Genomic DNA, 11,635 nt, shown 5'->3' with positions numbered 1-11,635 from the left:
ACCGGCAGCCAATCAGCGCCCCCGCTGACCGCTCCCGCAGCAAGGTGGGAGCCGCGCCGCTCCAGCACCCCCGCCCCCCCGCCACGTCCCCATCCATTCCAGGCCACCGGCTACTTCTTGGACACCCGTGGGGCGCCCCCATCCACCCGCAAGGCTGTGCCTTGCTCTCTGAACCCCCGTCTCCTCCTCTGTAGGAACAGCGCTGCCGCTTGGGAAGCTCGACCTCCGTGACCTAGTGCAGGGCTGGCTACGTGGAGGTGGCCAAGGGCCCGGGACACGGGGTGGGCTCAGGAAGGCCTCAGGTTCCTGTCTGCCAGATGGAGAGGCCCCCCAGCTCCTGGGGGTCCTGCTTTGATGTAGGGGCCCATCCTGGCCCCCAACCATAGCATCCAGCACACTCCTTCCAAGATCTGCACCCACCTGTGTCTGTCCTGAGGGCCCCTGGGACCACAATCGGCAAGCCCCTGGGGCACCTGAGCCTAGTGCTTGGGGGTGTGGGTGGATCCACACAAGGCTTCTTGCAATGTATGAGGGCAGCCAAGGGCCCCATACTTCCAAGTTCTGGTCGAAGGTGCATCCGTGGAGGCAGGAGTAAGTTGGATCTATGGGTTCATGTTACCTTGATCTCTGCCTCCTGTGCACGCAGGTGTGCAGTGCAAGGGCCCAGTCCGAGTGCACACCTATTCCAGGACTCCCAATACTGCAGGTGGGAAATTGTGGAACCAGATCCAGCCACCTCCCTGCCCCAACCCCACCCCAAGAGCTCCCACTATGTGCTTGGGACACTGGTGTAAAAGTCCACCCCTTGCAGGGCCCTTCTCCACTCCTAGAGATGTCCAGGTTGCTCGGAGCACCCATGGGACCCTGGGCATGCGCACGCACACACACACACACACCCCGTCCCACCACCTTCATCCCCAAGACACGCAGGCCAGCTCTGGGCTGCACACTCGCATTATTTTATTTTGCTTTTCCAGTCTGAAGCTACTATTATGGGCGTTTAGTTATACAAATGACACTTACAAAAAATAAAAGACCAAGACACCCAGAGTGAGATGCATGGCAGAGATGAACTGGTAGGGGGAGCTGGCAGGGGCAGGGCTGGGAGCCAGGGGCCTGGGGGTTCCCCATGGGGCTCCCGGTGGAGGGCGACGCCCAGCTTCATCCCACCCCGAGACCCGAGGAGTCCGGTCGGACGGGGAGCACCGATCACACCGGGGGTTCTGGCTGAGGCGGCGAGGGGACTCAGCACCACCAGATGGGGACAGAGGCCTAGGCAGGCAGGAAGGAGGGGGCCAGCGAGAGCCTCCTGGGGAGGTAGGGGCAGGTTCTGGACTCAGGGGAGCATCCTGTCCCCCCACAACTAGCAAACAAGGAGAGCACCGACTCCTGGAGATGCTGTTTCAAGACTCCTCCACAAGACCCCTTGAAGATCGCTCGCGGCTACCACGAGACTTGCCTGGGTGCTTCCAGCAATAATTCTTCATTAAAAAAAAAAAAAAAAATACTGATTTGGTCATTTTCTGCTTCCAGTCAGGCCAGGATGAAAGGAGAGAGAGCAGGGCCCCAGGCCAGAGCAGGATGTGCGGAGGGTGAGCCTGCTTGGTGCAGAGGAGCAAGCAGCAGGCGCTCGCTGGTTGCACCCCCTCCTTCCCGCGGCCTTCCCCAGACACAGGGAAGGTGCACCAGGGGGGGCCCCGATGGCCCAGTTCCTGGGAAGTGGGGGCAGAGGCTCTCGGGAGGGGGCAGGAGATTCCAGTTACACACCCGCCAGGCTCCCAGCCCCCCACTCTTCTTGGCCACTTTGGGAAAATAAGGCTCAGAGTCGTCTGAGGTCAGAAGAAAGGGGTGCCAGCCTCGCCCACAGCAGAGAAGAGAGGACAGAAGGGTCTGAGATCCCTCCGAGGGCCAGGCCCGGGGCAACAGGTAGGGGCACCATTCTTGCTGGGTTTCCAGTTTGAAAGGCAAGGGGCTCGTCACCACGCCGGAGCCCGCCTGGAGAAGAGAGTTATTAGCAGAAGGGTGTGGGCAGGGCGGGGATGGGGCGCTGGGCAGCGGGCTAGTACTCCCAGAGCGTGGCTGGCTCAATGGTCTCAGCGCAGGCCTTCAGGACCCCTGCATGGTCCCCCTTCAGGTAGCGCCCGCCCACCTTGATGGCCACTTTGTTGTAGTCACAGAATTCGAAGAAGAAGTCCACGGGGGTGTCGCTGCTGCTGGTGACCGATGAGTCACTGCCCACTGTCCAGTACTTGCCTGTGGAGTCTGGGGGTGGCGAGACCCATCAGGCCCCAGCCTGGGCCAGCTCCCCACCCCACAATCACGGCTCCAGAGTGGGGGGAGTTCTGTGCTGGGCCCACTCAAGCCTCCCACCCATGCCGGACAGGGGTCTGCACCTCTTCTCCTGACCCAGGGTTGAAGTCCCTTAATTCAGGTGTGTGACCTTCCCTGCCCACCCTTTCCAGAATCCTGTCTCCTTCTGCTCTCCTCCCCTTCCTCTAACTCGGGGGTTGGGGAGCAGGGAGTCCTCGCTCCTACATGGAGAAGAGGGGAAGGGGACCAGTGGCCACAGGATATCTGTCCCCAGAGCCAAGTCACAAGGCAGCCAGACTGAGCCCCAAAGTGAAACAAAGGGTCTGAGTCCTGTGCCATCACGCTGGCCCCTGCACCCCACTGAAGCCATCCCCCTCAGAACTCACCTTTGATGTTGTAGGCACCATCATTGAACTCCAGCTGGAAGACATCGTAGCTGGAGCGGTTGGCATCCAGGGTGCCCGTGACCTTTCGGCAACCAATGAAGCCATGCTCCCCACGGAACACAATGATGGGACGGTTGATGAGCTTCATGAGGAAAAGCTCCGAATCCCCTGTCCCAGGAAAGGGGAAGGGCAGTGAGCCTCACGGGATGGGACTGAGATGATCGGGGCGTGGCCCACAGAGGGAAAGCAGGGAGCCTGGGGTCACGGGGCATGTCAGCCATGGGAGGCGGGGGTAGGTGCTGGTGAGTGGCTACGAGGTGGGCAGACCCTCCAGAGAACCCGGGACTGGGCTGTGCCCACAGGTGGCTACCTGCTGTCTCCACCGAGGCAGCCAGCTGCCCGTTCTTCTTGGCTGTCACAAACTTGCCATTGGACGCACGCAGTGTGATCCGCCGATCACGCCACTCAATGTCAAAATAGCAGCTGGCGTTCCTGGAGGTGGCAGGACAGGGTCAGGCGGGGCTGCCCCGGGTCCCCGGGCCCCATCCCCCAGGAAGGGCTGGCCTGGGCGGGCGGGGCACTCACTTGGTGGAGGCAGTGGACTGCACGCCCCCCGTGGCCGTCAGCGTCCAGTACTTCCCCGTGTGGGTGCGGAAGGCGCACTTTTTGGTGTCGCGGTCAATCTCGAGCTGGAAAGTCTCCTGGTCGGTCTCCTCGTCTTGATTGGCTGACAGGTCCATACCTGCGGGGAGAGCTTCCCATTGGCACAGGGACCCCTGCAGCCCCAGATCTGGTGGGCCCATGGGGCTGCCACAGGTGGGGGGTGGGGGCAGCAGCTGCCCAGACCCCCCAGCCTCCACATCAGGGGGCAGGACCCAGGACCCAGGCAGAGGGCCAGGCAAGGACTAAGGCCGGCTATGTCTGCCTCACATCATTTCTCTGATGCTAAATGTTTTCTTCCAACAAACCATCCGCACAAAGATGTTCTAGAACCAACTGGAAGAATCTTAATGTGGCCCGGATTAAATATTAAGGATTAATTATTGTTAATCATATCGTGGTTATTTAAGAAAATGGCCTCATTTTTCAGATATAGACAAATACCTCGAGATGAAATGCCCCAATGTCAGGGATTTGCTTTACTTATTTATTTTTTTAAAGATTTTATTTATTTATTCATGGGAGACACGGAGAGAGACAGAGACACAGGAAGAGGGAGAAGCAGGCTCCATGCAGGGAGCCCAACGGGGGACTCGATCCCAGGACTCCAGGATCACATGCTGGGCTGAAGGTGGTGCTAAACCACTGAGCCACGTGGGCTGCCCGGGATTTGCTTTAAATACAACCAAAAACAAAGAATAAAGGGACAGATGGAGCTAGATGGAGGAATATCGCATCCGGGGGAAACTAACATATCATATCCTTCCTGTTCCTGTGTCTAAGTTAAGAGTAAAATGTAATAGCACGCCTTCCTTTCAGGAAATTTACAAAACTCATAAATGGATAAAAATGAAGTCACACGGGCGCATGGGTGGCTCAGTCAGTAAAGCCTCTGACTTGATTTCAGCTCAGGTCATGGTCTCAGGGTCATGAGATCGAGCCCCAGGTCTCCACGAAGCCTGCTTGAGATTCACTCTCTCGCTCTCCCTCTGCCCCTCCCCTCCCGTGGGCATCCTCTCCCTCTCCCTCTCCCTCTCTCAAAAAAAAACACAAAAAGGGGCATCCCTGGGTGGCGCAGCGGTTTGGCGCCTGCCTTTGGCCCAGGGCGTGATCCTGGAGACCGGGGATCGAATCCCACGTCGGGCTCCCGGTGCATGGAGCCTGCTTCTCCCTCTGCCTGTGTCTCTGCCTCTCTCTCTCTCTCTCTCTCTCTGTGACTATCATAAATAAATAAAAATTTAAAAAAAATTTAAAAAAAAAACACAAAGAAACAAAAAAAGGTCACACATACCCCCATGCCCACCGCACCCAGAACACACTGCAAACAGTGGCGAACACACCCTCCTCGCCTTCTCCCAGGCGCACACACACGCCACAGATGTCGATTTACAGAGGATCTAGGCAACATGCTCACGCTCGTTTCCCTATCCCTAAATCATCTGATGAGACCAGAGGGGGCCTCCGTGCTCCCATGCGCTGCTGCCCAGCAGGGCTGATCTCCGTGGCCATTGTCTTGCTATCTGAGTTGCCTCTTCCAGCTAAAACCTGGAAGTAGGATATTTGGTTCCATAGAACAAATTCACATGCCCCAAGCACCTGGGTTCTAAGCACTGCGACAGCAGGGACATCCACCCACTCTGTGGGCTACCTAGACTCCAAGCTCAAAAGTGTGTGTCACCGTTTGGATCTGGACACCTTTAGGAAGATGGGACCAACATGGGGGGGGGGGGCAGGTGTCCTTTTGGATGAGCAGATGGAGGATGGGGGATGGGGGATCGTCTGTTCCCCACCCGGAACCCACCCATCACCCAGTGGAGGACCTGAGGGCATGAGCCTGTCTTAACCCCCTTCAGCACCAGGGTATGGGGACCTTCACCTCCACGAAAAGGGAGACTGAGGCACAGAGATGGTGTGTCCTTGTCCAAGGTCACCCAGAGAGGTCCCCTGGTGAGCCTCAGGAGGGGAAGTGGGCAAACCCAGGCCTCCCGCCATGCCCTCTTTATGGACTGGCAGACCCAGGGCCCTGAGCCAGATCCTCCTGGAAGCCCTCGGGCTCAGGCCTCCAGGCCCCCTGGGGGCCCTTCCGCCTGATGTCCGCTGACTTACTGGGAGGCGAGGTGGGCAGTGAGCCACACCCACCCACACACCCACAGCGCAGCACTGGGCGAGCATGAGGGTCAACGGGGACTGGGCCCCTGGGCAGCCGAGCCACCAAGAATGGGACCATCCTGAGGCCACTCTGGGGAGCACAACTTGGGGCCGGAGTCACCAAAAGCTGGTGCACATGCCCCATCCTCACTGCTACAGGGACCCACACCGTGAGCCAGCCCACCCCAGCCGCAGGCATCACCTGCCCAACGTGCGGTGCGCCCGTGCATCGGCCATGAGGAAGGGCCCTTCGGGGTACACTCCAGCAGCAGACAGGATGGGGATAGCCAGAGAGAGGGGCCAAAGGGGGGGGAAGGGACCTGGATTACAGGTCCCATCTCCAGCCTCACTCACTCTGCTGGTTCAAAGGGCTGGTCTGAATACAGCCCCTCCCCAGCTGGGGGTAAAGTAGGGGGTCGGGAGGCTCCTTCTCAGGGAGACTGAGGGGGGGCAGCCCCATGCTCGGAGCATGGAATCCGTACTGACTTCCTCTTCCTCTTCCCCCAGAGGAAAAGGAGGCCACGCCCAGGGCCACACAGCCGCCACCATCTGCTCAGCCACTCAGCCGCTCAGACCCCATCAGCTGCCCCCGTCAGCCCTGGAAGTCTGATGGAGAGGCCTTGGCCAGCTAGGGAGCCACCCAAAGTGGACACCAGGCACCCTCGTCAAAAGGGTCTCCTTTCTGCCAGGAGGTTGGGAGGATTCAGGGGCGTGGTGCCAAGCTGACACCAGGTCTTCCATTCTCAACAGGAAGGGGTGCAGGGGGGAGTGTTTCCCCAACATCCAGAGGGGCCCCTCCTGGCTCCAAGGCCCTGCCCAGACGGGGAAAGGCCCCACTTGGCCTTGGAATCTCTAATTAGAGCTTGGTTACTATGGGAACAGGGTTTTCTTTGGGATTTTTCTTTTCATCAACAGCAGCAGCAGCACTGAGTCACGGGCTGGTGGTAGGAGCGCTGGGGAGGCAGATGCGGGGGCTCAGCACATCTCCTGCCTCCCCCCCTCCACCGCCCTGCCTGTCCCTCTGCCTCATGGCTTTTCCTGTCGCCAGGCTGAGTCATTCCCTATGGTGGCTCAAAGAGGGCACTCCATCCCCCTCAGCCTTAGCAGTTCCCAAATTCCCCTTGATTGTCCAAAAGAGGTGTTCCCCACCACCCCTTTAGTTTAGGGGAAGGGGCCTGGAAGCTTCTGTGGCCCCACTTCCCTTCCCCTCTTTCTACTACCAGACCACTTCAGATCCCTTCTCCTCCTTGCATAGGAATTAGGGACTGAATTACCTCAAATGCCCTGCCTCTTCGGGAGAGCTCTTACACATCCTGCAAAGTCCAGCCTGACCAGCCCTTTCTCAGCCAGCCAGCCAGCCTCGCCTTTGAGTCCCTCTGAGTGGCTGGGAAAGGGCATTTCTTGAGCCTGGAGCCCTAGGACACAGCTGGCCAGATGCAAGGAGGCTGTGAAGCCAAGTGGGAAATGTGGTGAGGTGCGGTCCAGCATGGCTAGAGCCCGAGCAGGTGAGACTTCCAAGGAGCATAGCAGGACACCCAACCTGGGTGTGAAGTGCTGCTCACCCAGCAACCCTGCCAACCTTCATCCCTGCCCAAGCCAGGTCTTCACTTGTGAAGTGGTCACAGCTACAGCATTTCTGAGGACCTGGGATGAATGTATACGACCTGCCTGTCACATCAGTCCTCAGGTGTCAGGACCCCACTCCCTGGTGGCTGAGATGCCTCCTCCCAGAAACAAACCCTCGCTTAAAGAACTAGCCAGGGCAGCCCTGGGCCAGCCCTTTACAGATGGGGAAACTGAGGCCAAGGAGCAGGTTGCAGCTTCAGCAGGGAGCACCCCACCCTCACCAGACCAGGCCTGTGCAAGCCTGTGGGCATGATTCACATCCCCCCAGCCAGCTAAGCCCAGGATCCTCCTCCTTCCTGGCTGGCTTTTCCCAACATGTGTCAGAAGCACAGACACCGCCTCCTTTGCCACGCAGGCCTGTCCAAAATGGCCTCTGAGACACGCCCCCCACCCCAAAGCGGCTCCAGGTCTTCTGGTTTCCTTCCATCCCACCAGGAAGCCTTGGGGTCAGCTAAGATGAAAACAAGATGAGGACCCCAAGATCTGAAGCCAAAAGAGCCCCCCTCTCAGCCCCCAAAGACCCCTCCCCCTGTTCTTTACACCTTTAAACTCAAAGATGAGCCAACATTTCTGACCCATTTCCAGCTGCCCCCACCCCATCAGCCTGAATCACACCATGACTCTCCCAGCAAGCTTTAATAAAGAGGAGAGGGCATCTGCCCAGACTCGCTCTGCTCCTCCTGGCCCCAAGGGCTAGGGCCAGGGTCACCTGCTCCTCCACATCTTCCCCAAGGAAGGCACTGGATGCCGCCAGCAGGCCTGCATCATGCCTGCCTTGGTGAGTATCCATCACGGATCTGGTGGCCCCACTGGCTGTTCCAGTCCCACCTACCAACCTCACAAGCTTTTTCTTATCCATACTGGGCTCTCTGCTCCTTCCTGCCTCAGGGCCTTTGCATAAGCTGCGCCTTTTGCCTGCAACACTGTTCCACAGGCCTGATATAAGCTGCCTTGCATTCATCTTCCAGGTCAGCTTGCAGGTCCTCTTCAGAAGTCGCTCCCCCACACCTGCTGCTCCCCCCCCAGTCTAATCTGGAATCCTGATGTACTTTCCAGACCCCCCCAGGCCTCTGCTCGACACCTCTGGAATGCTGATCATGTCAAGATCATCAGCTACAACAGGGAAGGGTCCAGGCACAAATACTCATTTGTTCACCAATGAACATGTCTCACCTGGTAGGGGCTCAATGTTTGCTGAACAGGTGAGGAATCCTGCCCCACCAACACTGTGTGAGACCAGAAAGGAGAGGCCCACCCACTGTGCCCTGGAGGTTGGGAGGTATGGCGGGAATGGTTCAGAAAAGAGCCTATTCTGTAGTCAAACAGACTCAGTTCTGCACGTTGCTTACTTGCTGTGTGACCTTGGGCAAAGGCTTCACCCTCTCTGGGCCAAACCGGCTCATCCGTACAACTGAAATAATACCGCCCAAATCAATCAGGAAGCTCAGGCACAAGACATGGCCATTACCCCACCCAGCCTCCACCCCCTCCAGGCTGCAAGCTCCTCTACTCGGTCCCAGCCCAGAGTCAGGAGGGTGGCCATCAGGATAAAGACAAAACCAGAAGGAGGGCACTGAGCGAGCGACCATCCAGCCATCTCCAGAGGCTGGAGTCCAACTTGCCACTCAGCAGAGCAAGACCCCCACACAGGTCCCTCCAGTGAGATCTCTGGCTGCAAAGAATCAACCGTCTTCCTTGCCAAAGGAGGGACGAGGGTGCCAGAAGGAAGGGAAACTACCCAGGGGGAGAATCTAAGAAGGAAAAGTGGGGGGGCTCATTTCTGGCGCGCAGGCGGGTAGGAAATGGCCAGGCCAGCGGGAGGCCCGAGAAAGGACGAATCGAGTTTCAGCCAATTGTTCCAGGCGGGACACTTGGGGATGGGTTCATCCGAGGGTAGGGGCTTCCCGAGGGACCCGGGCTGGGGTCTCTGGGCTCACCCTAAGTCCGCCCTCCCGATGGCCGCAGAGCTGAGCGCACCAGAGCGGAGCCGTGCGGCGGGCGCAGGGCGGGGTGCCTGGCAGGGTGCCATCCGCGCCACGCCGTCCCGGGACCGGGGCGCGAGGAGGGAGGCCGCCTCCAGGAGAAGCTCGGGACCGGGGCACTGGTCGGGGAACTGCGCGGGGGGTCCTCAGGAGGGGCACCCGCAGAAAACCGATCCCCTCCCCCGCCCGCCCGCATCTGGTTTTCCCATCTGCAGAGACCGAGCAGGACAAAGGGGGCGAGGGAGGGCCCTCTGGAGAAGCCCGCCCCCCTGCTCACAAAGGCCGCGGCCTCGAGCGCGGGGCAGACGCGGGAGGAGGGGCTGGGGGGAAGGGCAGACACTCGGGGTGCACCCCCTAGCAGAGGCCGACCCCTCGGGGCTACACGTGGGGGTGGAGAAAGGCCCGGAGGGCTGGAAGGTGGAAGCGCACCCCGCGGCGATCAAAGGTTCCCCCCATCCCGCCGGCGCTGGGAGGACCCTGGGGGTGGGGGTGCTCCCAGCGCGCGTAGCGACCCTCTCCTCTGCGGGTGAGCTAAAGACCCGCTGACTAGGGGAGGGGTACGAGGAAAGGGGGGAGGGGCGTTCCCCCCTTCCCCAGGGCTGGGCCGGGGAATCAGCTGGATCAGCGCTCTTGGGGAGTCCCAAAGGGGGGGGGCTGTGGGGGTTCGGAGGGTAGCACATAGGGCGGCACCTACGCGAGGCCCAGGGAGCCGCAACCCCAGCGCTGGGTGGGGGTGTGCAGCGGCGCCCAAGGATGGGCAAGGCCCCACCCCTCGACCCCTCCTCCCAGCCCGAGCGCACGTCCCGCGACGAGGCGGGGTGGCCGGCGCGCCCAGCGGGGGCGCACCGGGCGTCGCTAGGGATTGTAGCGGCGCCGCGGGCGAGAAAGGGCGGGAGGCTGGAGGTACGGGGGTGGGGTGCGCTTTGTGCAAGGCCCGGGAGAGGAGGGGGGCGGCGTCCCCACTCACCCTGGCGCGTGGACACGTTCCTCTCGTTGGCCGCCTGCAGCACGACCTGGGCGCAGCTCTGCTCCAGCGCGAAGAGCTCGTCCTTGCCCACCTTGGTGGCCTTGCCCGCCTTGAGCGTGCCGCTGGGCCCCGACGGCGCCAGGTAGCGGCCTTCGCAGTCGCGGAAGGCCACCTTGCCCGAGCGGAACTCGAGGGTGTAGCCGGTGGCGGGCTCGGGGCGCGCCACGAGGCGCCCGTCGTGGCGCAGGAAGCGGTGGTCGGCGGTCTGCACGCTGTAGCGCTGGTCCTGGAAGGCCAGCGTGATGAGCGAGTCGACGCCCCAGGGCACGTCGCGGTCCACGGCGATCTCGTCCGCTGGCCGCGCGCTCAGGTGCGCGTAGCGCTTGCGGGTCAGGCTGTAGATGTTGACCTGCGGGTGCATGGCGATGTGCACGCTCCACTTCTCAGCCGGCGACACGGTCTGCGCGAAGCACGACAGGCGGTCCTCTGTGCCGCCGAAGTAGCGCCGGTGCGCCTCGGACTGCAGCGACCAGCGGCCGTCGTCGTGCGCCACGATGAGAAAGCGGCAGTCTGGGCCGGGCACCTCGCGCTCGCAGGTCACGTTGCCGTCCTTGTCCGCCGCCAGGTAGCGGCCCAGGTGGCTGCGCAGGCACACGGCCGCGCTGCCCGCCTCGTCGGGAGGCTGCTCCAGCGTCCAGATCTGCTTCTTTTTCAGGCTGCTGGCCGACGCGTTCACCTTGAACCCGAACGCCTCGGCCGTCAGGTACTTGTTGCCGCAGTTGATGAGGCCGAACTGGATCTGCACGGCCTCGGCGGTGCCGTTGGCGGTCATGGTGGCGGCGGGCGGCGGGCGGGAGGGCCCCGGCGCGGCCCGGGAGGTCGGTGGCGGGTCCCCGCGGCGGCGCCCGGCTCCTTTGTTCGCGACCGCAGCCCGGCGCGCACCCTCCGCAGCGCTCCACAAAGCCGGCCCGCGGCGCGCGAGCCCCTTTCTAGGCGGGGTGACGTCAGCGCCGCGAGGCCCCGCCCCCGCCCCGCCCCGGGGCTCGGCGGGGGAGGGGGCGCGGGAAGCTCGCGGCGCCGGCACCGAGGGGCGCGGGTGGCGGTTCCGCCCTCGGCGTCCCCCCGCTTCCGCGCCGCCGGCCTCCGCGGCGCCCTCAGCTCGCGCCGCCGCCCGCGCCCCCGGGTGCCAGGGCCCCACCGCAGCCCGGGACCCCTCGGGGCACCTCTCATCCTGAGCCCCTATAGGGGGGAAGAAGGGCGAGTCGGGTTTGAGGTTGTGACGGACACCGCGAAGACCACAGAACACATCAGTGCTGGGTGGAGGCGGTCCGGAGGCTGCTTGGAGGAGGTGGCCTTCAAGCAGAGCGATGAAGGAGGGAGACCCCCCACCCGCACCCCAAGGGGCCTGCGGGCCAGAGGGGTCCAGGCAGGCCAGAAGAGCTGGGGGAGGGGCCTGCAGACCCCAACTCACCCAACTCAGGCCTTGCAAAACATTTCCCTGAAGGCCACCCAGACACCTCCCTGTGGCCCAAGTACCCAGCCCTTGCTGGCCCAAA

The 11,635-nt window shown here is 61.7% G+C and overlaps 1 protein-coding gene across 1 annotated transcript; it reads right to left on the bottom strand.

Moving 5' to 3' along the window:
• Nucleotides 1-938: 938 nt before the first annotated feature.
• Nucleotides 939-11,025, bottom strand: FSCN1 (fascin actin-bundling protein 1). Its single transcript, XM_077907693.1, has 5 exons — nucleotides 10,080-11,025; nucleotides 3,282-3,438; nucleotides 3,067-3,188; nucleotides 2,697-2,864; nucleotides 939-2,262 (listed from the first exon to the last, which is right to left on the bottom strand). Exons 1-5 carry the CDS (start codon nucleotides 10,909-10,911, stop codon nucleotides 2,060-2,062), a joined length of 1,482 nt encoding a protein of 493 aa, XP_077763819.1. The 5' UTR covers nucleotides 10,912-11,025; the 3' UTR covers nucleotides 939-2,059.
• Nucleotides 11,026-11,635: the final 610 nt, after the last annotated feature.

The sequence above is a fragment of the Canis aureus genome, chromosome 8 (genome assembly GCF_053574225.1).
Source record: "Canis aureus isolate CA01 chromosome 8, VMU_Caureus_v.1.0, whole genome shotgun sequence".
NCBI classification, from domain to species: domain Eukaryota; kingdom Metazoa; phylum Chordata; class Mammalia; order Carnivora; family Canidae; genus Canis; species Canis aureus.
Note: the sequence above shows the minus strand (reverse complement) of the source record. Positions and strands in the feature narration are given on the sequence as shown.